General features: G+C 52.7%; 10 protein-coding genes across 10 annotated transcripts; 4 read left to right on the top strand and 6 right to left on the bottom strand.

Moving 5' to 3' along the window:
- Window positions 1-1,291: 1,291 nt before the first annotated feature.
- PV08_01016 (uncharacterized protein) lies at window positions 1,292-3,157 on the bottom strand (the record flags this gene model as incomplete). Its single annotated transcript, XM_016375381.1, has 1 exon — window positions 1,292-3,157. One exon carries the CDS (start codon window positions 3,155-3,157, stop codon window positions 1,292-1,294), a length of 1,866 nt encoding a protein of 621 aa, XP_016240657.1.
- A 1,129-nt stretch (window positions 3,158-4,286) lies between these two features.
- PV08_01015 (uncharacterized protein) lies at window positions 4,287-5,015 on the bottom strand (the record flags this gene model as incomplete). Its single annotated transcript, XM_016375380.1, has 1 exon — window positions 4,287-5,015. One exon carries the CDS (start codon window positions 5,013-5,015, stop codon window positions 4,287-4,289), a length of 729 nt encoding a protein of 242 aa, XP_016240656.1.
- Window positions 5,016-7,582: 2,567 nt separating this feature from the next.
- Window positions 7,583-7,926, top strand: PV08_01014 (uncharacterized protein; the record flags this gene model as incomplete). The annotated part of the gene is made up of 2 exons (XM_016375379.1): window positions 7,583-7,847; window positions 7,901-7,926. 2 exons carry the CDS (start codon window positions 7,583-7,585, stop codon window positions 7,924-7,926), a joined length of 291 nt encoding a protein of 96 aa, XP_016240655.1.
- Window positions 7,927-8,074: 148 nt separating this feature from the next.
- PV08_01013 (succinate dehydrogenase [ubiquinone] flavoprotein subunit 2, mitochondrial) lies at window positions 8,075-10,297 on the bottom strand (the record flags this gene model as incomplete). Its single annotated transcript, XM_016375378.1, has 5 exons — window positions 8,075-8,294; window positions 8,352-9,068; window positions 9,139-9,966; window positions 10,148-10,185; window positions 10,253-10,297. 5 exons carry the CDS (start codon window positions 10,295-10,297, stop codon window positions 8,075-8,077), a joined length of 1,848 nt encoding a protein of 615 aa, XP_016240654.1.
- A 725-nt stretch (window positions 10,298-11,022) lies between these two features.
- Window positions 11,023-12,548, bottom strand: PV08_01012 (26S protease regulatory subunit 7; the record flags this gene model as incomplete). The annotated part of the gene is made up of 5 exons (XM_016375377.1): window positions 11,023-11,045; window positions 11,103-11,133; window positions 11,189-11,363; window positions 11,413-12,408; window positions 12,454-12,548. The coding sequence occupies 5 exons, from the start codon at window positions 12,546-12,548 to the stop codon at window positions 11,023-11,025; spliced, it is 1,320 nt and encodes a 439-aa protein (XP_016240653.1).
- A 392-nt stretch (window positions 12,549-12,940) lies between these two features.
- Window positions 12,941-14,610, top strand: PV08_01011 (T-complex protein 1 subunit delta; the record flags this gene model as incomplete). Its single annotated transcript, XM_016375376.1, has 2 exons — window positions 12,941-13,000; window positions 13,051-14,610. The coding sequence occupies 2 exons, from the start codon at window positions 12,941-12,943 to the stop codon at window positions 14,608-14,610; spliced, it is 1,620 nt and encodes a 539-aa protein (XP_016240652.1).
- A 1,079-nt stretch (window positions 14,611-15,689) lies between these two features.
- Window positions 15,690-17,689, top strand: PV08_01010 (uncharacterized protein; the record flags this gene model as incomplete). The annotated part of the gene is made up of 4 exons (XM_016375375.1): window positions 15,690-15,800; window positions 15,871-16,277; window positions 16,386-16,965; window positions 17,108-17,689. 4 exons carry the CDS (start codon window positions 15,690-15,692, stop codon window positions 17,687-17,689), a joined length of 1,680 nt encoding a protein of 559 aa, XP_016240651.1.
- A 1,052-nt stretch (window positions 17,690-18,741) lies between these two features.
- Window positions 18,742-19,915, bottom strand: PV08_01009 (uncharacterized protein; the record flags this gene model as incomplete). Its single annotated transcript, XM_016375374.1, has 6 exons — window positions 18,742-18,915; window positions 18,971-19,141; window positions 19,178-19,263; window positions 19,329-19,459; window positions 19,499-19,745; window positions 19,831-19,915. 6 exons carry the CDS (start codon window positions 19,913-19,915, stop codon window positions 18,742-18,744), a joined length of 894 nt encoding a protein of 297 aa, XP_016240650.1.
- Window positions 19,916-21,141: 1,226 nt separating this feature from the next.
- Window positions 21,142-22,470, bottom strand: PV08_01008 (flap endonuclease 1; the record flags this gene model as incomplete). Its single annotated transcript, XM_016375373.1, has 4 exons — window positions 21,142-21,663; window positions 21,711-22,277; window positions 22,326-22,411; window positions 22,458-22,470. The coding sequence occupies 4 exons, from the start codon at window positions 22,468-22,470 to the stop codon at window positions 21,142-21,144; spliced, it is 1,188 nt and encodes a 395-aa protein (XP_016240649.1).
- A 460-nt stretch (window positions 22,471-22,930) lies between these two features.
- PV08_01007 (uncharacterized protein) lies at window positions 22,931-24,208 on the top strand (the record flags this gene model as incomplete). The annotated part of the gene is made up of 1 exon (XM_016375372.1): window positions 22,931-24,208. The coding sequence occupies one exon, from the start codon at window positions 22,931-22,933 to the stop codon at window positions 24,206-24,208; it is 1,278 nt and encodes a 425-aa protein (XP_016240648.1).
- Window positions 24,209-24,459: the final 251 nt, after the last annotated feature.

The following is a 24,459-nucleotide window of genomic DNA, read 5'->3' as shown; positions in this document are numbered from 1 at the left end:
TGTACTCAGGAGGTCTTGTGGTTCCGGTCAACAGCCGATCGGAAAGCGGCGATTCGCCAGCTAAATGTCCGGTAATGTAGTTCCTGAAAGCGCTTTTTGATGGTACCGTTGGCGTCGTAGGGGCGATGTTGAGCAAATTCTAGATCGTGGCCAAATGGTGGCAGTTCTCTTCACAGTGGAAGATGTCCAGTAAGATTTGAAGGCCCAGTCCCACCCGTTTTGGATGTCCTCGAATGACAGCCACAGCACCTTATGCCTTTCCCCCCAGGAGTCACCACTATCATGATTAGTGATTGTTAGCTCGACGCCGTGAGCATGACGAGTGCCTTGGACATGTTCTTGGAAGAGAGCAGGTGACCTAGAACGGCGGCACTCTGGCCGAGAAATGTAAGATATTGGGTTGCGGTTCGGGAAGACTCCGAGCCCGGTTGTGACAGAATAATGGTATTTTTCGCCTATTCAGTGCCATCACGAGGGCATCGTAGATTTCTTGACCTCAACATCTTCTGCTGCGCTAGACAAGTCTAACCAGAGAGGATCATGGTGACTTTCAGCAAAAGGATCTCACGTTGACGTAGTGTAAGATGAACGCCGCACAAAGGAGCTTCGTGGCAAAATGTGTCGAACATCAACCAAGACGTTTAGAAATGAAGCACAATAACCCCCCTGCCGACGGCTGGCCAGCCGCATTGAGGAGACGTACAAACCGATAGCCTGGCTCCAGGCGGTCAAGCCTTATGCATGCCCAAGCGAGCAAGGTATCCCTGCCGAATGAGCGGTCGTCCTTGATCGTAAGCCTGCCCATTGTGACTTGGTTAGCTTTCTCTGTAGCGGTATAAGAAGGCGGTAAAATGACGGATCAGAAACGATGAGCGGAGGATCAGTGCACAAAAACCAAAGACATAGCAGATTTGTGTTACATGATCGGCCACGAGTGCATGAACCGAAAGACAGCCACAGGCTGAGTAGTCGGGACAGATATGATTCGTGACTGGCCAAGATTGCTCGTGCGATCCTGCATGCGCCCTTTTGTACCGAGCTAAACCACAAAATGGTCCTACAGGCTTTTGCGTTGGGTGTAGAAGTCCTCCTACCGGTATCGGGTCATTGAATGCGGAATGACATGTTGGGCGTCGAATCATGAGCAGAGGCACCAGTCTATCTGAGGCTTCCACTATGGTGCCATGCAGACTATGCCTCAGGAAGGATGGAACACGTCAACCCCTCAAATGAATAAAGGCTGCCAGCCAAGCATCATGCATGTTCGGGCACGTACAGTTGTAGAACAGTCTCATGGAAATACAGAACAAGGGAATTCGAGGTTGAGAAATGAAACGTAAGGAAGAATAGCATACCTGAGAAAACTAAGCTCGTCAACAACGTCGGGTACGTTTTGCCACTTGAGCCTTTCGCCGCCAAAGTCCGGACAGTCGGTGCGGCACGTCAACGATCTCCATTTGTACGTCGTTTGGTCGCTCTCGTCAGACGCGTAGGAGCCAGAGTCATGTGGTATGCCGGAATTAGGCTTGATAGTTTTGGCTTCTCCAGGAGGCCCATGAGTGTCGACATGAAGTTGGACTTTGACATAAGGTTTGACTTTGGTAGCAAATGCAGGATCTTTGTCTGCAGGCAACGGTATTCTTTGTGCGGCAAGGAAAGCAATCTCAAGGTCAAGACGTCTTTTTTGAGGCGGTACCGGCTTGTCCTTTGACTTGGGGTTTGTGGAGCGATAACCATCTGGTTTGAGGACCCAGCCACCAGTTGCTGCAAACATGCCCTCATTGAGCATCATTCCCTTGTCCATCTTTTGCCAGTTCAAAGCCACCATTTGAGCGCCCTGTCGCCAGTGAAATGTTGGGTCGACATTGGACGAATTTATCCTTGTTCCTTTAGGGAACACCCGCAACAGGAAATTCTTGTTATGGTCGAACAACGCAGGACCATATGCCGGATCTCCGTGTATTTGGAACATCTTGGTTTCTGACAAACTGAACACATGCGTAGGAATAGACGCTTCCGGTTGCGAAAAATGCTTGAAACTGTATGCCCGAGTGTAGACACCGAGTTCAGACAAAGCACTCAGAATCTTAGAGGCTTTCTTCTTCTCCGGCGAGACGGTCGTACTGTCTTCAGTGCCTCCGTCAGTCGATCGTGAAGCGACATGCTCAAGGGGGTTGTTAGAGTCTCCGGTTTCACTGTTCGGGGCCCATTTGACCTTGATCAAGATTTTCTTTCGGACCGAGTCTGGCGATGGAAGGTTCAGCTCTTTTGTACACTGTGTGATGTCGACAAGAAAGCCAGCCCACACTTCTCTCATGATCTCGACCATTACTTCCTGCTGCGAAAGCGAGGCGTGCACCTCTAGGGACACTATCAGAGGAAGATCTGTGCTTTCAAATGCACAGTCTCTGATAGCATGGCAGACGGAGCGGAAGGTTATTGACTGGGTGAGGGTATATCCATGGAGTACACGAGGTTCGACTTTTGGTGGAAATGCAGGTGAAATTTGGGGTGATAGGAAATCCCTGTTCTGCGCTGGCAACTCGGTTTGCCTGGCAGTTGCATCCGTTTCGCTGGGAGTGTGGAGGTCTGCAGGGTGAGTCGCCGTGGAAGATGGATACTTTCTGCGATCGGTCAGAGAACCTGAACGAGAACGTGATCTCATTCTCGCTGCGCGAGCTTTCACCCTATTCCAGCGAGACGACTTCGTTTTACTGTCCGTACCACGATCATGGTGCTCGTCTGCTTGGTCGTCCTCGTCGTCCGAACTGCTAGTGTCGGAGTCATCACCATCCCAGACGTCAATCTCCAGACAACGGCAACCTCTCTTCAAGACGTTGGCGTAGGCCTCCACATTGGCTTCTCCGTAGAGCTGGTGACCCGAGAGATAAGTATTGTGACTGGAACTTATAAAGTACGAAGACAACGGATAAGTAAGATCATTGTTCAGGGGCATCGACATTGCAGCAGAGTTGTCCGAAGCCATATGTCTCAGGAAAGACGACTCGTCTGGGTATTGCTGCCGCTGTTCGAGCGGCATCTGTTCGTAGGCCACGATGAGGTGGGACAGCACCGCATCTGAAAAAGGTGTGAGGAGGAATTGGCTTGCTGCATCGGACGACTGGCCTCCGCCAGCAGCACGTACGGGAAGCGACATTGTCGCTCCATCATGGGACATGGTTGGCTTTATGTGCAAGACGCTTCAGCGGTCCTGGTGAGCGTGGCCGAGGAGAGATAGGGCCCCTAATACACGAACGCAGGACTGTGGGGTTTGGAGGAAGAACGACTGAGGAAACGAGGGCGAGATAGGCAAGATAGAGAGGTCTCCTGAGTGGCAGTGAGTGAGGATTCCAAAACGCAGTCTCACCTCTGAGCCAACAAGGTCGAGTTGAATGCTCGTTGGAACATAAAGCTGGCAATGGATCGCATGCCAATCCCTGGATCAGGCACGTTCCTACCTAGGCGCAAGCGGAAAACTAGTTGGATGCGTACAAATGGCGGCTGCGCCTTGCAAGTTTATTGACTCTCTTCTGTTTAGCAACATGACGTAGCCACAGTACTTCGTACCTGATCTTAAAAAAACAGCCTGCAGGTGAGATAACGCACTTTGTACTCCATACTCCGTACGGATGGATACTCGTACCTCATGATACTTTCCTACGTGTCGTCCAGAGCCTCCTTTTGTATCCCGAAATTTGGAAAGAAAGCTACAATCGAGCTCAGGTGTGCTACTTACTGTACACCATTGTCTTAAGGCTTGATGACTATGGAGTACTTACAGTCTACACATTTATACGATGTGCTCCATACTCCGTACTCGGCAAACATTTAGTCGGGGAGCGTGAACAGTCTGACTATGGCAAATGGCACGCCGCACGACGACAATCTGGCCAGAAACGAACCAGGAAGCGATCTTTCGCAAACAGTCTGGGGGTGTACCACGGGGACATGAATCCTATGGTGCGAAATGAAATACCGAAGCTAAGTCACGTAAGAACACAATGAACATGAAAATCGTACAAGATGATGCAGTTTTATTGAATAAGACTATCACAATGTTGAATAGAATGCTCGTAGAAGTTCGTCATAACATCGATAGATATGGTCCACCGAGTCATCAGAAAAGGTTTTCAGCAAAAACTAGGCCACAGTCAGTTAACTGTACCCAATACCGAGGGGATGACATAACGTACAAAATGTCAACTGCCGATATATGGTTGGTTTCGTTGTTTATGCAAGATCGCCTAAATACAGGTCAGCACTTCTGTCAAGAAAATGAAGTGAGTTTACCCACATGACCAGACGTTGGTGTTGCTTGCGATTGCGCACCCGATCTTTGAATAGGATGTGCTCGTCAAAATGGTGGCATGACCTGTCTGTCCGTCGTAAGACCAGCCCTGAGAAGCAGTGGAGCAGATTCCGTCCAAGCCGGGTAGAGTTGGAATTTCGCAGAGCCAGCCACCAACGTAGACCTCTTCAAAGTTGGAAGGGCTACCAGGAGCAAGCACCTGAGCCATGGTACCTGGGTTGAGCTCGTGCTTCAGGCCACCAACGCTGTCGGTGCTGGTCTTGAGGGCATTGGCCTCGAGGGTGCTGTCCCTGCTGAGGGCAGGGAGACCGCCGGCCGAACGCCACTTGGACACAACGTCCATGTAGTCGCCGGAGCTGGAGCCGATGGTGGGAGCTGGGCTGCTGGAGGAGGCGACAGGAGTAGCTGGAGCAGCGGGAGCGGGAGCAGGAGAAGATGAAGCGGGAGCGGCTGCAGCAGGAGGAGAGCCTGCCACTTCAGTGACCACAGTCACGACAGTTGTGGTGGGAGCTTCAGTTGGCGCTGCTTGACCAGGAGTCCATCCCTGAGGGATGACCAAGGAGGTGCTGCCGTCGCCAGTCGACCACCAGTGGTAGCCGTGATACCACCGCTTCGCCAGGCCGGTGCCCTCCTCAGTAGGGGTCGGGGCTGCAACGGCGACGCCGGCAGCGACAGCCAGAACAGAAAGCGTCTTGAGAGTATACATGTTTATATTGTTGTTTGGAGGTTGCGGGTGAATTCAGGCGTCTTTCAGGGGGGGCGGGACAATCCTTTCGTTTCGTCGAGGGAGCGTGGTCAAGAACGAGCTTGATGGAATGAATGTGATATCCTCCGGGGATGAATGAGCGTGGGCGACAGGAAGTCGAGGGGCGAAACGAAAGTCACAGACTTTGGGGGTGTACTTGTACGATCAAGGAATGTGATGAGCCGACAAAGAAGAGGGAAATAAGAGCAGGCGGACAAAGAGACGCGCGCATGAGAGTTATACTTACCACCCGGTTAGACTTGGGGATGATGGCTCTCAGCACTGTCATCCAGCCCCAGATGGTGGCCTTGGAGCCGGGTTGTGAAACAGCAAGCGACCCACTGCCGAAGTACTGCCCAGATTGTCGAAGTGCTCAGATCTCAAACATAACCGGCCGGACGCTCGACCAGCCATGAGCAAAAGATGGAGATTTGCACAAAAGCTGTCAGGGGTCCGCGCTCTCAAAGGCGGGCTAGCCAGTAAACAAAGAGGAAAGCCCCAGGGGAAATTGAGGAATTAACGCAGGGGAAATATGCCATGGCCCATCAGCTCGGCACCTTGGCGGGTCTGGCGTCTTTGTGGAGAGTGATCTTACCATGACCAGTTCGCGCGTCGACGCAGCTTTCCTATACAGGACTGATCTGGCGGTCCCGAGACTGGGTGTTGTAGCTGTGACAGTCGACAGGATAGACGTCTTCGTGCATCGTCGAAGTCTTTCTGTGTCGAGAGGGGTCATTTTCACGCAACAGTGGTCACAGTACGTGACAGCAGATAGATTGCCCTGTCATGGCCAGAACGACTCTAGGAATCCTGGGAGGTGGTGGTGGAACTGCCACGGCGTGCGATGGAAAGGATCGCGCTGTCGGCCAACATTGCTAGTCCCGACTCGGCGCACTAAAATCCTGCTGCTAACTGCTTTTATCAATGTCTCGAATCCCCCTTTCTCGCCGCCACTGAACAGGGAATGCCACGTCCAGCCTTGTAGCTTGCACCTTACTCGATTTTTACGTTTGGGTTGCATCCTGGAGGAAATTACATCCATCCATTCCGGCCAGTAAAGCGACGATCGGGTCTTCGGCGGCAGTCGTCGTCCACGTGCACTGCAAGAATATGCGTATTCGAATAACAAACACCACCACTCCGGGATCCCTGACCATGGCACTATTATGCATACCGATCACACGTACTCCGTAGGTATCCATACAACGGTTCCTTGTCCACGGACTACACGGTTCGGATATGCAGCGACGTCGTGAGATGTGTAGCGATATCACAGTCCTCCAGGCAGGATGAGGCTACTCCGGTCTCTGCTGATGAAATCTCCTTGTCTCTCCGCTTTCAATTGGACCTAGGGTACTTTAAACAAGCCCAGGACCTTCCGGACAACCTTGTCGACGATGCCGGCCTACTTGGTCAGTTGGGATGCAATCAGCACAAGAATTCGTCCTGGGATCCTTTCAACATGGGCTGATGTCAATATTGGCCCCGGCTTCAAAGTCGATCAATGCTATTGTTGCTTCACGTGGCTCCTGCGTCTGCACGACCTCCGACTGCACAGAAATTGCTCCGTACGAGTGTGTAATGCAATCACCGGGAATGTCAAAAAGCGAGCCGTTTGCGAGGCCGTAATACCAGCCATGTAAGGGGAATCGCATGTTATTGTCAGTATGTGACAGGCAATCCATTGTCCGTGTTGCTATGGGACGGCAGACGATCCCATTTTTAGTTCTCTTGAACAATGCGTCGAATCATGGCAAATGATCTGTTTATGTTTACACATATCAACATCGCCCGGTCATCAATGTGGTCAGTGCTGAACAAGAGGTTTTGCTCGGGCTTCACATGGACGGTCAAGACATTTCCATCTACTTGAATGTGGAAAGTACTCCTCGCTGAATATATCGAACATAACCCGGAACCAGGAATACTCATCAAAACATCTCTTGCGTCTTCCCAGCAACGGAAGTAACAATCTCGAGGACCTTGGCCCATTCATCACAGTGGAGTAATTGAAGGCGCCGTATTCAGAATGCATCATCCGAATTGTCGGTTGGCGTTGCAGGGCCAATCTGCGAATCCAAATATCTACAGTAGTTGCAGAGCACTAGAGCACTTGGCCTTGAGTATAAATATGCCTACCGATATCAGAATACAGACAGTGCCAATTAACTCGAGTCTCGAACGGCGGTATGTGCTAGAATTCAAGAGACTATCGTCCGGTTCCCGTCGCGACGTCAAACAAAAGGCTACACAGAATGCCATATTGCAATTTACCATGACCGATCAAGGGCACCGTGCATGGAAGCGAGCGTTATATGTAGCCTCGTCGTATACAAACTACAGTAGGGAGGAACTGAATGTCCGCTGGACTGCTTCTGCCTTGGCCTACGTAATGAATTTCTCCATCACGTCTCGCCGTCGATCTACGACCGTAGACTTTTCTTCACCACCCTCATGTCAAAGACAGATCTTGTTTCAAGACAACGGCTCCTTCACACCGCACCTGCGGCAGAAGAACACGTTTAAGAATGTCTGCCAGGACGACCTCCCGCGCGCAGGATGAGAAGACGGTGCGAGACTGGGGTTTCGGCCACGTCTTCACGTGGACAGATGGGCCACTTGCCCACTACCCTCCACACTCTCATTCCGGCTTGACGACACACTTGATCCGTCGAGGCAGTTTGACCATCACTTACCCACGAGATCCGAATCCTACCAAAGAAACATTCGGGGTCGGCGCGAGGATAGACGTACCGGCGGGGAAAGTGCACGAAGTGTGGATGGGCGATGAAGGTAGTTCGTTCTGATCCTTCGGGTGTGAGCCTGTGTAGCTGATGATGGAACAGGGTGTGAATATGTCATAGGGGAATGAGCAGCACCAGTTTTCAGAGTACACGTGACTGTTTTGTCAAAATATGATGGATTTTACATGGTTCTGTGTCGTGGTATAATAACTTATCAACAAGCACATAAAGTGAGGCCAAAATCCTCCTTCTCCCCCTCCACTTGCCGGTCCAAGTTTAATACGTTCTCTTGAATGGTGGCACCGCTTTGCATTCGTTCTCATCCAGCGTGTGGCCGACAACCGCTCTGTAGCCGAGCTCGACCTTTCCATGAGGTGACTTCTGCCAAGAGAGCGTGTGCTTCATCCAGTTGTCGTCATCACGTTCGGGGTAGTCCTCACGAGCATGAGCGCCACGAGATTCTTTACGGTTTGCGGCAGACGCGGCGGTTTGGGTGCTGTATCGGCATCAGTCAGCATGTATCAACATGGATGGGAGCGGAAGGATAACTTACGCGCAAGTCAACAAGTTTCTCAGCTCCAAGGTTTCCACCAAGTCGGAGTTCCAGATCATGCTTCGGTCCTTGATACCGACCTGGTCGAACATCTGGTCAACCTCGTTGATCCTTCTCACACCCTCGTCCAAAGACTCTTGTGTCCGGAAAACGCTGACGTCGGTCTGCATGACCTTTTGCATGGCGCTTCGGATATCGTAGGTACTCTTGGGGCCATCCGCCTCACGGACCTGGTCGAGAACGTTGATCGAGTCGGCACCAGCATCTGCTGCAATCTCATTCTGCGTTTGGCCAGGAGTGAAGTTGTCACGAATCGTGTGCGACACTGCACGCCCGAAGACAATCAGGTCGAGCAGCGAGTTCGCACCCAATCTATTGGCACCGTGGACGGACACACAGGCGGCCTCGCCACAAGCAAACAACCCAGGAACGACCTCATCTTCTCCCTTGGAGTTGACAGTGAGTACTTCACCGGTATATTTGGTCGGGATACCACCCATGTTGTAGTGAACAGTTGGAAGGACAGGAATGGGTTGTTTGGTGACATCGACACCAGCAAAGATGGAGGCGGTCTCAGAGATACCAGGGAGACGTTCGTGGAGGATTTCGGCGGGCAAGTGGCTGAGCTGGAGGTAAATGTGATCCTTGTCGGGACCAACGCCACGTCCTTCGCGGATTTCCATTGTCATTGATCGTGAAACAACATCTCGAGAGGCCCTGCGATGAATAATGTTAGCCAAGTGCACGGAACAAGATGAAGCCACGGGTAGACAGGTAGTTAACTTACAAATCCTTGGCTGTAGGAGCATAACGTTCCATGAAGCGTTCACCTTCGGAGTTGAGAAGGTAGCCACCTTCACCTCGGGAACCTTCCGTGATCAGACAGCCGGCGCCGTAGATGCCAGTAGGGTGGAACTGGACGAATTCAAGATCCTGGTTGGGCAGACCGGCACGAGCGACCATGGCCATTCCGTCACCGGTGCAAGTATGGGCAGACGTGCAGCTGAAGTAGGCCCGGCCGTAGCCACCTGTGGCCAAGACGGTGTTCTTCGCCTTGAATCTGTGCAGAGTGCCATCTTCTTGGTTGTATGCAAGAATGCCTTTGCATTCACCGCCTTCCATAATCAAATCCAAAGCAAAGTATTCGATGAAGTAGTTAGTGTTGTAATGCAGAGACTGTCCATAAAGGGTGTGCAATAAGGCGTGACCAGTTCTGTCGGCGGCAGCGCAACATCGGTAAGCCTGTCCGCCTTTGCCGAATTTCTGCGATTGACCGCCGAAGGCTCTCTGGTATATCCGGCCATCTTCTGTTCGTGAGAATGGACACCCGTAGCCTTCGAGTTCGATAACCGATCGGGGAGCTTCGCGCGTCATGTAGTGAATGGCATCTTGGTCTCCCAGCCAGTCGGATCCCTTCACGGTGTCGTACATGTGCCATCTCCAATCATCCTCGTGCATGTTCCCCAGGGCCGCATTGATGCCTCCCTGAGCAGCAACTGTATGACTTCGTGTGGGGAAAAGCTTTGTAACGCAAGCAGTGTTGAAACCAGCCTCTGCCAAACCGAATGCAGCTCTTAGACCTGCGCCGCCCGCGCCGACCACAACAGCATCATACCTGTCTCACGTTAGGAGTGTATCATGACGCCAATAAGATGAACTTGCTCATGGTCAATGACTGGGTATTTGCTCGACACGTGAGGTGAGGCCTCCTTCGCTCGGAGGGGGTTGTTTGCGATGATGCGCGCTTTTCGGATGTCAGCAGCTGGCCAAAACGCAAGCCAAATTATCGTCCATACCAGCGGGCCTCGTTGAAGAGAAATGCCTTCGTGTAGGTCTGAGAGCTCGAGAAAACTGTCGCATCGGATGAGCACCGGATCAAGCAAGCCAGTTCTTCGGCATACCTTGTTGGCGGGAGTCAGGCTCCGCAGAATGGTTGAAGAACTCATCTTGTGGCGGCTTCAACGCACCCAGCACAAGCAGAGGAAAATGGACGAAGGACACGAGGACAGGCAAGAAGGAGGAAGGCGAAGGAGTTGGTGGTGGAAAGCTCGAATGCGTCAATGAAGCGTCCAAGCCGAGCCGAGAACCGCAGGTAAAGTTGGGCAATGGCCAATGGCAAGGCCGACAATTGCCAGTCAAGACCTTCGCCCTTCATTGGTCCCGTGTTTTCCCTACGACGGACTCCGCGACCTTACCCGATATTCGACTACTCTCGCTTCCGAAGGGGCAAACAAAAGTCTATGATGTTATCAACGGCAGTACACCACGGAGGGCCTCGATTCAGTAAGATCAATGTGACCACCACATGCCATCTCCAGACGGATGCCCGATCGGTTTTCAAGCTCACCATGTTGACCGCATCGGCAGAAGAATTGAGGCACAAGTGTGGAACGGCAAGCAATGGTTCAGCTGAACAATCTTTCCCCATGGTAGATCAAACGAGTGCAAGCCAATCTGCTCCTTTGTTTTGGCTGTTTACGGGCCTGTCGAACACAAACAACACTTAGAAAGGGGGATTTTGGACATGAAATGCAGCGTAATATTCTGCGTTCTGGAACTATTCTTACACGACAACCGCACCCGCGGTGGATTGTCCGTCGAAGTTCTAGTCTTGACAAACTCCAGGCATAACCATGCTCTTCTATGCTGAAAACAACACTGAAAAAGGCCGCTAATTGTACTGGGCGTAAACATCTACCAGGATCGTTAGAAAGGGACAGGAGAAGCGAAACAGGACGAGATGGAACTTACTCGTAGAGCTGAAGCGGGAATTGCCTTTGATCTGTAGTCACGGTCAGTATATCAGAACCCCCATTACAAATATTTGCAACACGTACAACTTTCTCGACAGATTGAAGGAAATCTTGCTCCGTGGCAACCTTTCTTCTTGCTCGGATGGCGAACATTCCGGCTTCTGTCGCCACACTTCGCAGCTCGGCACCCGTTGCTTGACCGGTAAGTCGGGCAATTAGTTCCCATCTGATATCACGCTCGACGGACATGCTCTTCGCGCTGATATGAAGTTAGTGTCAAGAAAGGGCACACCTCGGCCTGAACTTACTGGATTCTCAAAATGTTCGCACGACCGTCGAGATCAGGCAGGGCAAACTCGATCTTACGATCGATACGACCAGGTCTCATCAAGGCGGGATCAAGAGTGGCCGGCCGGTTCGTAGCGAACATAACTTTGATGTTTCCTCTCGAGTCGAAACCGTCAAGTTGGGTGATAAGCTCCAACATGGTTCTTTGGACTTCATTGTCTCCACCAGCGCCGTCGTCGAATCGAGCGCCACCAATGGCGTCGATTTCGTCGAAGAAGATGATACAGGCCTTTTTCGTCCGTGCCATCTCGAACAATTCTCGAACCATTCGCGCACCTTCGCCAACATACTTTTGCACCAGTTCAGAGCCAATGACTCTGATAAAGGTAGCGTCAGTCCTGTTGGCAACCGCACGAGCACATAATGTCTTGCCGGTACCCGGAGGGCCGTAGAGTAGGGCTCCCTTTGGCGGATCTATACCCAGACTGACAAATCGTTCTGGAGACAGTAAGGGCATTTCCACGACTTCTCGGAGCTTCTCAATCTGCTCTTTGCATCCTCCAACATCCCCGTATGTCACGTCGGGCTTGTCTTCCACCGTCATCATGGTAACGCTGGGGTCGATCTTTGGTGGTAACGGAAGCATGATGGAGTATTTCTGTCGATCCACGCCCACCCGCATGCCTTCCTCTATATCCGTAGGACTGACTCTCTCTCCAAGGTTGACGACGAATTTGGCGATCTGCTTGACGTTGATCACGTATTTGCTCTTTTCAGGATCCTTCTCATCTTGTATTATTTTCGTGCATCGGGCAACTTGGAGAGGTTGTTCTTCAGACATTCGTTGTCGGTCGGCGGCAATATCCCAGAGATGTGGAGGGGCCAGTCCTGTATCTGATTCCTTGACGCCAATCTTTTCGTTGACGCTCTGCTGTTTGTCCTTGATTTGCTTCTCGAGCTTCTTCAACGCGGCTGCGTACGGAGCAGCTCCATACGTCCGTAATACTTGGATATCCCTGGAATCGGTCAGCGGATGTGCATCTATATCTGGAACAACTCACTCCTCTGATAAAGGTGTGATCTTCTTCTCTGGCTCCTCATCATCGGCGAACGTCTTCTGGTACTTTTCCCAGTTCTGGCCTGTGGCACTGGGCATGTTGAGGACTAATTAGAGTAAATCGAGCTGGTGATGAGAAAGGTCGGGGTAAAATATGCTCCTGAAGTGTAATGTCGGCAGGGAGGATAATGGACAATGGCAAGATGATGGGTGCAGGTGCTGTGATGGCGAGTGTTGACCACAGGATGATGAACTCCGTAATCGCGCGGTGCCTGAATGCGCAGGAAGCGAGCGTTTAGCTGCGCATCGATCGCCACTAGTGCCAATGCGGTCACAGCCTGCGCCCGCCTAAACTCTGCACTCGTGAATTTTATATGTGCCTGCCGACGCAACTCAGTATACCGCAACAGGCATCACCGCTCTCCCACCACGCACCTCCTGACAAACCAGTATTACCTGCGCCGGGAGTAGTCTGACACAGTACGGCCACGATGGCGGCTGCATTGGGTATTCAAGGCAATGTTGGCGGCGGTGGAAATGCGGCATTCAAAGTGCGACCCCGGCTCGAAATACGTGTGGACTACTTTCTGACTTTATTTAGGACAAGGAGAAGCCTATGGCGGTTCGGAATGCCAACATCATGGCTGCCAGGGCCGTGGCCGATGCCATTCGAACCTCGCTTGGGCCCCGAGGAATGGACAAAATGATTCAATCCGGCAAAGGGGAGAACTTGATCACAAACGATGGTAACACCATGCTGAAGAGCATGAGCGTGATGCACCCAGCGGCAAAAATGCTGGTGGATCTCAGTGCCGCGCAGGATGTCGAAGCTGGCGATGGGACGACCTCTGTCGTGGTCATTGCAGGCAGCCTTCTTGGAGCCGCCGATCGATTACTAGCAAAAGGCATACATCCCACCATAATCTCGGAGTCTTTCCAGAGAGCGGCAGCGGCGGCGGTCAAGATCCTACATAACATGTCTCAGCCCATCTCTCTGACGGATCGGACCACACTTCTACAAGCGGCTTCGACGTCGCTGTCGTCCAAAATCGTGTCACAACACTCCGGCTTGCTAGGACCCATGGCGGTTGACTCTGTGCTGAAGACCATTGACCCAAAGACTGCGGACAATGTGGATCTACGGAACATTCGCATCGTCAAGAAGGTCGGCGGTACCATCGAAGACTCGGAGATGATTGACGGCTTGGTGCTGAACCAGCCTGTTATCAAGAGCAGTGGCGGCCCGACCAGAATAGAAAAGGCTCGAATTGCATTGATCCAATTCCAGTTGAGTCCACCCAAGCCTGATATGGAGAATCAGATTGTCGTCAACGATTACCGACAGATGGACAAGATTCTGAAAGAAGAGAGGACATATCTGCTCAACATGGTCAAAAAGATTCAGAAGACCAAGTGCAACGTGCTTCTCATTCAGAAATCCATCCTTCGAGACGCGGTTAACGACCTGTCTCTGCACTTCTTATCCAGATTGAAGATCATGGCGATCAAAGATATCGAGCGAGATGAGGTTGAGTTTCTATGCAAGAGCACAGGCTGCAAGCCTATTGCCAATATCGACACCTTTACTGAGGACAAGCTGGGAACCGCGGATTTGGTAGAAGAGGTTCAATCCTCCGGCGCCCGATATGTGAAGATCACCGGCATCCGAAGCGCCGCAACACAGAACCAGACCGTGTCGATAGTGGCACGCGGGGCCAACTCCTTGATCCTCGACGAAGCCGACCGCTCGATACACGACGCACTCTGCGTCATTCGTTGTCTCGTGAAGAAAAAGGCACTAATAGCTGGTGGTGGAGCCCCCGAGATCGAAGTTGCGCAGCAATTAGCGAAGCAAGCACGAGAGCTGACAGGAACCGAAGCCATCTGCTGGAAGGCCTTCGCCGACGCAATGGAAGTGATCCCAACCACCTTGGCGGAAAATGCCGGTCTGAACAGCATCAAGGTAGTGACGGAGCTCCGGCATCGACATGAGATGGGCGAGAAGAATGCCGGAGTGAGCATCAAGAGTGGGGGTGTCAAGACGAACATTGCGGACGAGAAGGTGCTTCAGCCTCTGCTCGTGAGCACCAGCGCCATCGAATTGGCAGCGGAGACTGTCAAGATGATTTTACGGATTGATGATATTGCCTTGTCACGATGATCGAGGAGCCAAACCTCGAGGGCACGACGTATCCACGGCCCCAAAATAAGTGTACTGTAACCAATCATAGAGCGGTAGAGTCATACCCCTTTCAGATGTGAGATTGAAATCTGCTACAGCTTTAGCCTTGGAAACTTGAGGTATGGGCCGTAGTTTGTAGCCGACGACGAATGGCTGTCGGCCAACAGGGTACATCAGATCTTGAGAAATTGTGAGCTACCGTGTGCTAGTGTGCTGTTCCTGGTTTGGAGGCAACAAAGTCATGTAGGTACGGAGTATATCTTATCTATATATGTTCACGGGCGTCCGATTGGCCACGGATCCATCTCACTTTGGATGAAGTTGTTTCTCCTACCTCGTATTTTCCAACTGCATACTTCGGACAGTGTGCGGCGCCACGGTGTTTGGCCGTACTCGTATCCTCCTAGTCTGGGACAAAGTTCATTTGCGGGCGATTGGAGGTGAAGGGGACTCAGCCATCTAAAACTCGACAGCGACACGTGTGCGGGGGCATTTTCACCTGTATATTTATTCAACGCCTGAGGTATCAATCTGGAGTAAGCCAGCCGACGGCGCTTGCAGCAGCAGCCTTTCGGGTGACCTGGGGGATCTATCACATATTGAGAACCTGGCGGTCACTGGCCGGGCCTCTAGTGGTCTTGTCGTCTGAAAAATTGGTGTCGCGAAGCCCCAAGCCGCCTCTGCCACTAGATGTTGCATATAGTTAGCGCTGATGGCCAGGTATACATATATGGGTTGCCTTATCTTGATGGTCGAGCGAAGTGCCGGGTCCTATCTCACCAAACAGGGGTCGACTCGATTTGTCTTTTCAAACGATTAAATACTGCGCAGGCCTCGGGTAGACAGTGCCTGGCGACAACAAAATATACCCAACTCAGGAGAGCGACAGTGTTGTATGTACCGAACCTCGAGCAGCTCTCGCCAAGGTCAGAAGAACAGATCTACCCTGCAGTAGGATCGAGTGTGAGTGTGGTCCTCTGGCTGTAAGCCACGGAAACATACCTGATCATTGATACTTCTAGCTACAGAGCCCCAAGAGTCCCTCGGTGACACTCAGTATGACTTGGGCGACAATCCTGGTGGTCCTTGTTGGCCTCTGGACATTGTCCAGTGTCTACAGCCTGACTCGAAACTACCTCGTGGCTCGAAAGATGGGTCTACCCATCCTCGTCTGCCCGATAAACAGCTACAACCCGCTATGGATGGCAACGGGGGATCCCCCTGAACCCGTTGTACAAGAAGATCCTCCCGCGACACTTCTACGAGCGCGTGAACTGCGCGTCGTACGGGTTCGAGTGGCGGGAAAAGAGCCGCCTTTTCAAACAGTACGGCCCGTCGTTCGTCCTCGTCACCACCGGCGCCATCGAGCTCAGCACAATCGACCCGGGCCTGGTGGCCGAGGTGCTCCGACGACCGAAGGATTTCCCAAACACTGACATCGGAGACCTCATCATGGGTGTGTTTGGACCCAACCTGCTCACGTCCAACGGCGAAAGATGGGCTCGACAACGCAAACTCATTGCGCCCAACATCAACGAGAAGATCAGCGGTTTGGTCTTCGACGAGTCTCGGCGGCAGGCCAGCGAGATGGTCGCTTCGTACATGGACGAGGCGGACGGTGTGACGAACGACACGGTGCGCGGATTGTGAGTTTCCCCGGGGTAGAGCCTACCTCCTTTGCAAATCAAGTATTTTCGCCCGAATCTCCCGCACACAATAGACTTTGGACTTACCACTCTTCCCGATACCCGCAGCAAGGCACTCGCCATCAATGTCCTCGGCACGGCCGGTTTCGGTATACGACGGCCCTGGAAAGAAAAGGCTGCGGCAGCACACGACAGAAGCCGGCGCTTCACGTACATGGAAGCCACCAAGATCGTGGTTGAGAACATCATAGAGGCCGTCTTCCCCACCAGATTGCTCACGCTGCCCATGCTGCCCTCGTCCTGGCGGGACATTGGACACGCGAAGGCCGAGTTCCCGCTCCTCACCAAGGAGATGCTCGAGAACGAACGTAGAGTCCAAGAGAACGCCACCGAGCAGCCACGGAGTAACCTGATGAGCATGCTCGTCCGGCTCTCCAACACCAACGACTCCAAATCGACGCAGTACCTGACCGAGGACGAAATGTTGGGCAACCTCTTCCTCTTCACGGCGGCAGGGTTCGACACCACGGCCAACAGTATGGCGTACGCCCTGGCCCTTCTCGCCACGTACCCCAAGTACCAGGACTGGCTGCACGAGGAGATCAAAGCCGTGATAAGCGACAAGCCCAGCGAAAGGCTCGAGTACGCCGACGTCTTTCATCGGTTGCCGCGCTGCCTAGCGTTGATGGTGAGTCGTTCCGTCCGTGTACCTGGTTCTTTAATGCTCCCTCCGGGGCCCGCGTTACCTATCCTCCCCTTTTCACGCCGCCTGAATACTGATCCTTTCCGATACTGATTATTCTGTTTTGTGATTTCTTCTCTCGCCTTAGCTTGAAACATTGCGTCTCTTCCCGGCGTTAGTCCACATCGCGAAACAAGTCAACAAAACGCAAGACGTCACCGTCACCACCGCTCTCCAATCGTACTTTCTCCCGCGCGAGGTCATGATCTACCTTAGCTCCGTGGCCTTGCACCGCAACCCCGAGATCTACGGCGCCGACCCCGACCCGGACACCTTCCGGCCGGAACGCTGGATCATCGACGACCCGCCGTCGACGGCGCTGGGATCCGCGACACCCACGGCGTCGACGGCAGCTTCGCCGTCGGCATCTGCATACACGTCGACCATCGCCGCCAACGTCAAGGCGATGCCCGCCAAGGGCGCGTACGTCCCGTGGTCCGCGGGACCCCGCGTCTGTCCGGGCATGAAGATGGCGCAGGTCGAGTTCGTGAGCGTCTTCATGACCATCTGCGAAAAGTACCGCTTCGAACCCGTGAGGATCCGCGACGACGAGACGGACGGCCAGGTCAAGGCCCGCCTCGAGGCCGCCATGGAGGACAGCTCGCCCCGGATGACGTTGCAGATGAACAGCTTCGAGCGTGTCCAGATAAAGTGGATCATCAGACAGTAGGAGATACAGTACCACCGCACAATACCAAAAATCCATTCTGCAAAACGTCCAACATCGACATCCACAAGGATCACCGCTCGAAATTTTCTAGTTCTCAGTCCAATGTTTATGTGCGCTTAAGCGCCGACGAGTACAAGTTACCATACGCGATGACAAAAATCTCGTAATGCCACATACAGAACACCTTACTACTTGTTAGCTACCTCGTAAAATACGTGCCTGACGCAGGGTGTGCCGGTCAGCAGCCAACAGCGACAGCCTAACGAGTACGAATACGAGACAGCACTACGTACGAAAGAGGCAGGTTGGGCGACGCGCTTATCTGAAGCCACATCACATGATCTTGAATTTACCTCTGCTGACCTAACCACCGTGGGTAAGGTAAACAATAGAGTACCAGTTCGAGTAGGACAGACTCCTCCTGACCCCTACTGTAGGATACAGGATCCTCCAACATGGGCAGCTCCTGACTATTGAGGACTCCACCTATTGAACAACGCGCAAAAGTCTGTGGTGTGTGATAGAGTGTCTGTACAAAGGCATTTCGATTTTGAGTCTGCGTTGTACGTGAAAATCGAAATGCACAAGGTGCCCACCCACATCGTTTCATCCTCTTTATACAAAGTTGAGACGAGGGAGATGAGATGCGCCTACCCCCCGTGATGATGACGATATCTCTTGTGTACCGAACACACCACTCAGACCTTTTGCGCCCGGATCTGGATCTCCTGCGTATCCCACATAACCTGTTCCCGTCCCATATAAAAATCATCACGATAACGCCGAGATTCCCCCCATCTTGAGCCTCAATTTCCCAACGCGAAAACACAGTGCGCCCCGAGGTTATGAAGAAGACACATCGGCAACACAAAGTGAGTGGCGGTCCGTGGCAATCAAGGACCATGGCAACAGTTTAACAACACCCACATCAGCTACCACCCAACGTCATGTCCCATCAACATAATCACCAAAAGTAGCAGATACACACACAAAAGGTTGGAAAGCAAGCAACACACATCAGGTCGTAACGTCAACATGAAACCCTGTCAAGTTCATGCAGAGGTTTCAGCCTTCTTGGGTGTGGCGGATTTCTTTGGGGCGGCACTCTTCTTGGGTGCTGCCTTCTTGGGAGCGGCCTTCTTCGTGCCAGCCGTGGTCTTTTGTTTGCTGACGCGCCCTGACTTGGTCTTCTTCAGCACTGTTGGGGCATCTGTGACGGCAGGGGCCTGGCGACGTTATTAGTATCCACACAAACAGCGATGGGGACTTGTTGACACATACGGCCTCGGTCTTCGTCTTGGTCTTAGGAGCTCTCTTGGTGGCGGTATTGGCCTTTGGCTTGGCAGTCGAGGCCTTCTTGGGAGCGGCCGCCTTCTTGACCTTTGTTGCGGCGGTCTTGGGCTTAACAGTCTTGGTCTTGGGAGCCTTGGGCTTCTCCTCCTTCTTCTCCTTCTGCAGAATGGTCAGTACGGTGACGAGGACGTCGACATGATAGAGACCGACCTTGGGGGCGGCGGCCTTCTTCTCGGCAGGCTTAGCTTCCTTCTTCGCCAGCTTGACGGGACCCGAGGGACCTGAGAGTTCTCGTCAGCAAGCAGGCTCACGATGCGCAAGTGCGCAAGTGTGCAAGTGTCAATACCCTTGGGCTGCTGGAAGTCGCCCTTCTCGACACCAGACTTCAAGGCCTTGTTGAACAGGGAGTCGAATTGAGACTCGGATGTGATGGTGACATTGTTGTTTGCCTTGACGTACTTCTTGATGGCTTGTCGGCTGCATAGAAGTCAACAATCGGATCACGCGATAAGAGACCCTGAGGCGGCGGCGGCGGCGACAAGGTATGGGGAGATACTGACCTGCTTCCATTTCGCTCCTTGAGCTGTGTTGCCCCGAGACACGTCAGCAATGCCACACTTTTGAAAGGGAATGTCTTCCACAGGTTCCGACTCTTTCGCCAATCTCACGTGGACCTTCTGACGACGAGGTAGGCGGATCCCACGGCATTGAGGTGGTCGCAAATGGAATTGACTCACGTTGATGATAGCGTCCTTGATCATATCTGGCACACAGGGTCAGCATTGGCACGCGACAACAACAAACAGACTCTCGCGACTATGCGACGCAACTCAGGCAGGCAAACACACCTTTGTATGAAGCATGAGCCGGGGCGGCGGCGGGCTTCTTGTCCTTGGGGGCAGCGGCGGCACCGGTGGCTTTCTTAGGAGGCATGGTGACGGTGGGTTGGTGGTGGATGGTCAGATAGATAGATCAAGCGCGAAAGATATGGATCGAGTCAACGGTAGACCGGTGCTGGAGCGGCGGAAGGGAGAGGAAGCAGGATGGGATGGGATGGGATGATGGGCTGTACTCGCTGCGCGCGGCGAGCGGGGGACACGCAGTGTTTATACCTCGCATGTGACGTGCCGCGGGCGATCAGATCAATCCAGCTCAGAGGCCCGCCAGCCAATCAGAATTCCGCATCACGGGCGGGAGCTAAACAGCTGGCAAAAGCGAGCAGCAGTCGAGACAATAATAATAAATCGAGCTGCCAGTCCAGGCGCAGAACAATCAAATGCCCTCCCAGATCACGCGCTGGGCCTCGTCGACTCTCCCGCGCTGTTTCTTGGTTGCTTTGTCCACTCACCTTCCCGCTTCCCTCTCGCTCTCGCCCTCGCCCTCTCCTCTTCCTCTTCCTCTCCGTTGTTCCTCATTCTCCCCGTCACTGTATTTTCTCTCCCGTTGATCTGAACGGAAAGAGGTCTGACCACCACGGGCCCCACCCTTTCCTGTGCATTTTCAATTCCTGGTGTTGCCTGTTTCTTGTTGTTCGTGTTGACCTCTCACCGGCTTCTGATTTTCGTCTTACCTTCTCTCGTGACTTCTGCCGCTTTGACTCACCTTCGTCTGCCGAGAGTTATCTATGGTGTATTCGGCCATCTACTCGCACTTGTTCACGACACTTGATCGTGCAGCGCTCCTAGGTCAGTCTTTTCGGGGTCGCTTGTCGATAAAGATGACATTTGATGCTGGTACGGGCGACAGAGCTTGCAGTTGGATTCTCGTCACAATAACGTGTCTCATATTTGGCCTGGGTGGGCACTCTGTCGCCATTATTGTTACAAAGATGCCTCGTGCACATAGAGATGGGGAAGTGTTGGGCAGACGATGAATCAAGCTCGACCATTCGGAATGCCCGCTCTCCAGCTCACGGCGAGTCATGTGAACACCCAAAGCCCCCGGCATCGCTAGTGCCAAGTCTATCTCGACCTGCGATGCACGTGCCATGCATTCCCTAATGGGCATCTCCCTCTGGTGGTACTCGTAACCGCCCTATTCTCACTCAATCTCCCTATCCTCGCCAGAACGCCATGCTACAGATACAGGGTTGCATTCTCGTTGGTATCGTTCCACGGCCACTCGCATGATCTCGCAGTCCGCCCGGCTCCTCGTTGCCCTCATGTTGAGATATGCGTCCTCGCCTTGGACTCTTTCTTGGTCTTCGCGTCCTCTCTCTTTTTCTTCTTCGCTTCGGCAATCTTTTCGTCGTGCTTCCGCTTTAGGTCCTTCTTCTCGGTTTCGGTCTTGGGGACTGCTTTGAAGAACCCTTCAAGCCTGGACTGTTGTGCCGTCTTGACGTTCTTCTGCAGTTTCTGCGCCCCGCTGCGTACTCGGTCTTCGTTGAAGCCCTTGTCGTTGACGAGAAACTGTACAAGGCCCTCCACGTCAGGTGCTTCCCACTTGAAATCACACTCAGGGTCATCGGCAGAGCGCACGTCCGGGTGATGGAACAGCTCTCTTGCTTCTTTGTACGGCCAGTCGTCAGGAATGCTGTATCTCTTCTTCGGATCATTTTCCATGAACTCCACAACCTTCTCCAACGAGCCATGCTCCCGGATCAATTTCAATGCAGTGTTCGGCCCAACCTTGGGGATGGGGTCCACGTAGTCACATCCGAGCAGGATGCAAAGGTCGATAAACTAGAACAATCAGTCAAGCGTCCCAATGCGCGGCAGGTCACATCTACCTGATTGCGGTCCATGTTCAAGCCCTCCAGTGTCTTGTCGAGGTGGATTTCTTGAATGGGCTCCTTGCGTTGTTCACTGAAGGTCAGATGTCGTAGCAAGATTGGTGAATTGAAGGTCAATGTGTCCATGTCCTCAGAGGCTGCTGCATACACCTTGCCAGCTCGAGCCAATACAGCGCATTGTGCTTCTGCTTCTGTGGGCGCAACGATGAATGGTATGCCCATCAGCTTGAGCAGCTTTCTGCATTCTTCGTTGTGTTCTCTGGTCACTCGCACAGTTCTTCGTGAGAACTTCTCCACTTCCTCTGCGGTGCCAGTCTCCTTCGCCTCTTCATGCTGCTCGTTCGCCTCGTTCTTGCGGGCAAATCGCTTGGCAAGTTCGCCAGACTTGAGCTTTGGCGGTGCTCCGTCGAAGACATATAGAGGTTTGAGACCGTTGTCGACCATACGTAGAGTCCGGTAGAACATGCCCATCAGGTGCGATGTGGTTTCGCCAGTGTCTGACATGAGTTGCTGGCCTTCGGAGCGCACCGCTATGAGGAAACTGTATATGCTCATCGACGCATCCTGTGCCCTTGTCAGCTTCTGCGAAGATTGCGAAAACATGAGACTTACAATGGCGACCTTCCTGCCAAAGTGGTTTTTGATCTCGCCATTCTTGATGGCATCGGGTGCCTCATCGGCAATGACATGATAAAGTCCTGGAAGAAGTTCAGACGAGTCCCGCGCCGGAAAGAAACAAATTACCTTTGATGCCCATGTTTGCGAAAGTCTGGTGTTGTGATGTACTGCCTAGATGGGTTTCTTGTCGAAGTGGCTGCGCAGACGGCAAAAAGTCCGCCGCAGCGCGTTAAATGTGTCGCGTATACGCGCAAGTTCCTATAATGACGTGCACCTAAGCACCCTGCTGCTAGCAAGTCGCCAGGCCGAAGCACCGCAATCCCAGTGGTTGAATGAAACGACAAAGGAAGGGCGTTATCTACAAGAGGCAGTTCTGCCCCTCTCGGAACCTATTGAATATGTGAAGTATCCTCATGGACACTCGGCGTGTAGCACGCTCGTCATGATGCAGGCCCTGGCTCTTGCACTCTTTCTGAGGTTGGAGATGAGCCGCGGCCTTTCCGCGTCGCGGGGATCTGCGCCGATGATCTGTGTCTCCTCTGGAGACTTCTGGGTCATGGCCTCTCTCTCCTTCATCCATCTTGAATCCCTCTCTGATAATGTCTATGCAGGCTCTGTGTCGTCAAGCTGCGCGGGCGCGCTTGGCCTCGTCAAGGGTGCTCTGTCGTCGACACGCCTCTACCCCCGCGGCTTTCAAATGGGAGGATCCCCTGAACTTGTCCAATTTTCTGACCGAGGAGGAGCAGGCCATTCAGGACACAGCATACTCGTATTGTCAAGAAAGACTATTACCTAGGGTCTTGGAAGCGTATCGGAAGGAGGACTACGACAAAGCTATTCTGCAAGAGATGGGAGAGCTGGGCTTGCTCGGAGCCACCATCAAAGGGTATGGCTGCGCCGGAGTTTCCAGTGTTGCTTCCGGTCTCATCACGAGGGAGGTGGAAAGAGTTGACTCTGGATATCGATCAGGGATGTCTGTCCAGTCCTCCCTTGTTATGGGACCGATAGATGAGTTCGGGACGCAAGAGCAAAAGGACAAATACCTGGAAAAACTAGGGAACGGCAAGTTGATCGGCTGTTTTGGATTGACGGAACCCAATCATGGCTCAGACCCTGGTTCGATGGAGACGGCTGCGAAACCGCATCCTTCCAAAGAGGGATACTACAGTTTATCGGGATCAAAGACATGGATCACAAACTCTCCGATAGCGGATGTACTCCTCGTCTGGGCGAAGCTTCAAGAGACTGGGAAGATTCGAGGATTTCTCGTTGAACGCGAAAAGTGCCCTCCTGGTACCCTCGAAACACCACAACTGAAGGACAAAAATGGACTCCGAGCATCGATAACTGGAATGATTCAGCTTGATGAATGTCCTGTGCCGAAAGAGAACATGTTTCCCGATATTGAAGGTTTGAAGGGTCCCTTTTCATGTCTCAATTCGGCACGGTTTGGTATCGCCTGGGGTACCATGGGTGCTCTCGAAGATTGCCTAGCACGAGCCCGTGAATATGCCTTGGAACGAAAGCAGTTCAAGAACAATCCCATTGCCAAGTATCAACTCGTGCAGAAGAAACTGGCCGATGCCGCAACAGACGTGGCATATGGGCTTGCTGCAGCGTACCAGGTCGGCAGGCTGAAGGACGAAGGCAAAGCTACACCTGAAATGATCTCCATGATCAAAAGGCAGAACTGCGACAGAGCTTTGGTCAACGCTCGACACCTCCAGGAAATTTTCGGTGGAAACGCTGTCAGTGATGAATTCCACATTGGACGGCATGTATCGAACCTGTTCGTTACGCAGACATACGAAGGGCAGAGCGATATCCATGCACTGATTTTGGGACGGGCAATCACCGGTATCCAGGCGTTTGTGTAGGTGGCGCCTTACTCTATATCGGTAGCGCATTTGAAGTCCCCTACAGTAGGCATCGAATTGGGGCGTGCAGCCATAAAATCAAGTTTCAGCCCATCAACAGGCGGCACTCGCCTACATGGGGTTTCAGTGTATAGCGTCACAGCTGGCGGCTGTGGAACGAGTCCCAGATACTCCGCGGATCTCTAGGCACAGTAGTTGGCGATGTACGGTGAAGTGCGTTGATAGTAGCACGTAGCTCAGACATGAGAGTG

This window comes from Exophiala spinifera (genome assembly GCF_000836115.1).
Source record: "Exophiala spinifera strain CBS 89968 unplaced genomic scaffold supercont1.1, whole genome shotgun sequence".
Taxonomy (NCBI): Eukaryota; Fungi; Ascomycota; class Eurotiomycetes; order Chaetothyriales; family Herpotrichiellaceae; genus Exophiala; species Exophiala spinifera.
Note: the sequence above shows the minus strand (reverse complement) of the source record. Positions and strands in the feature narration are given on the sequence as shown.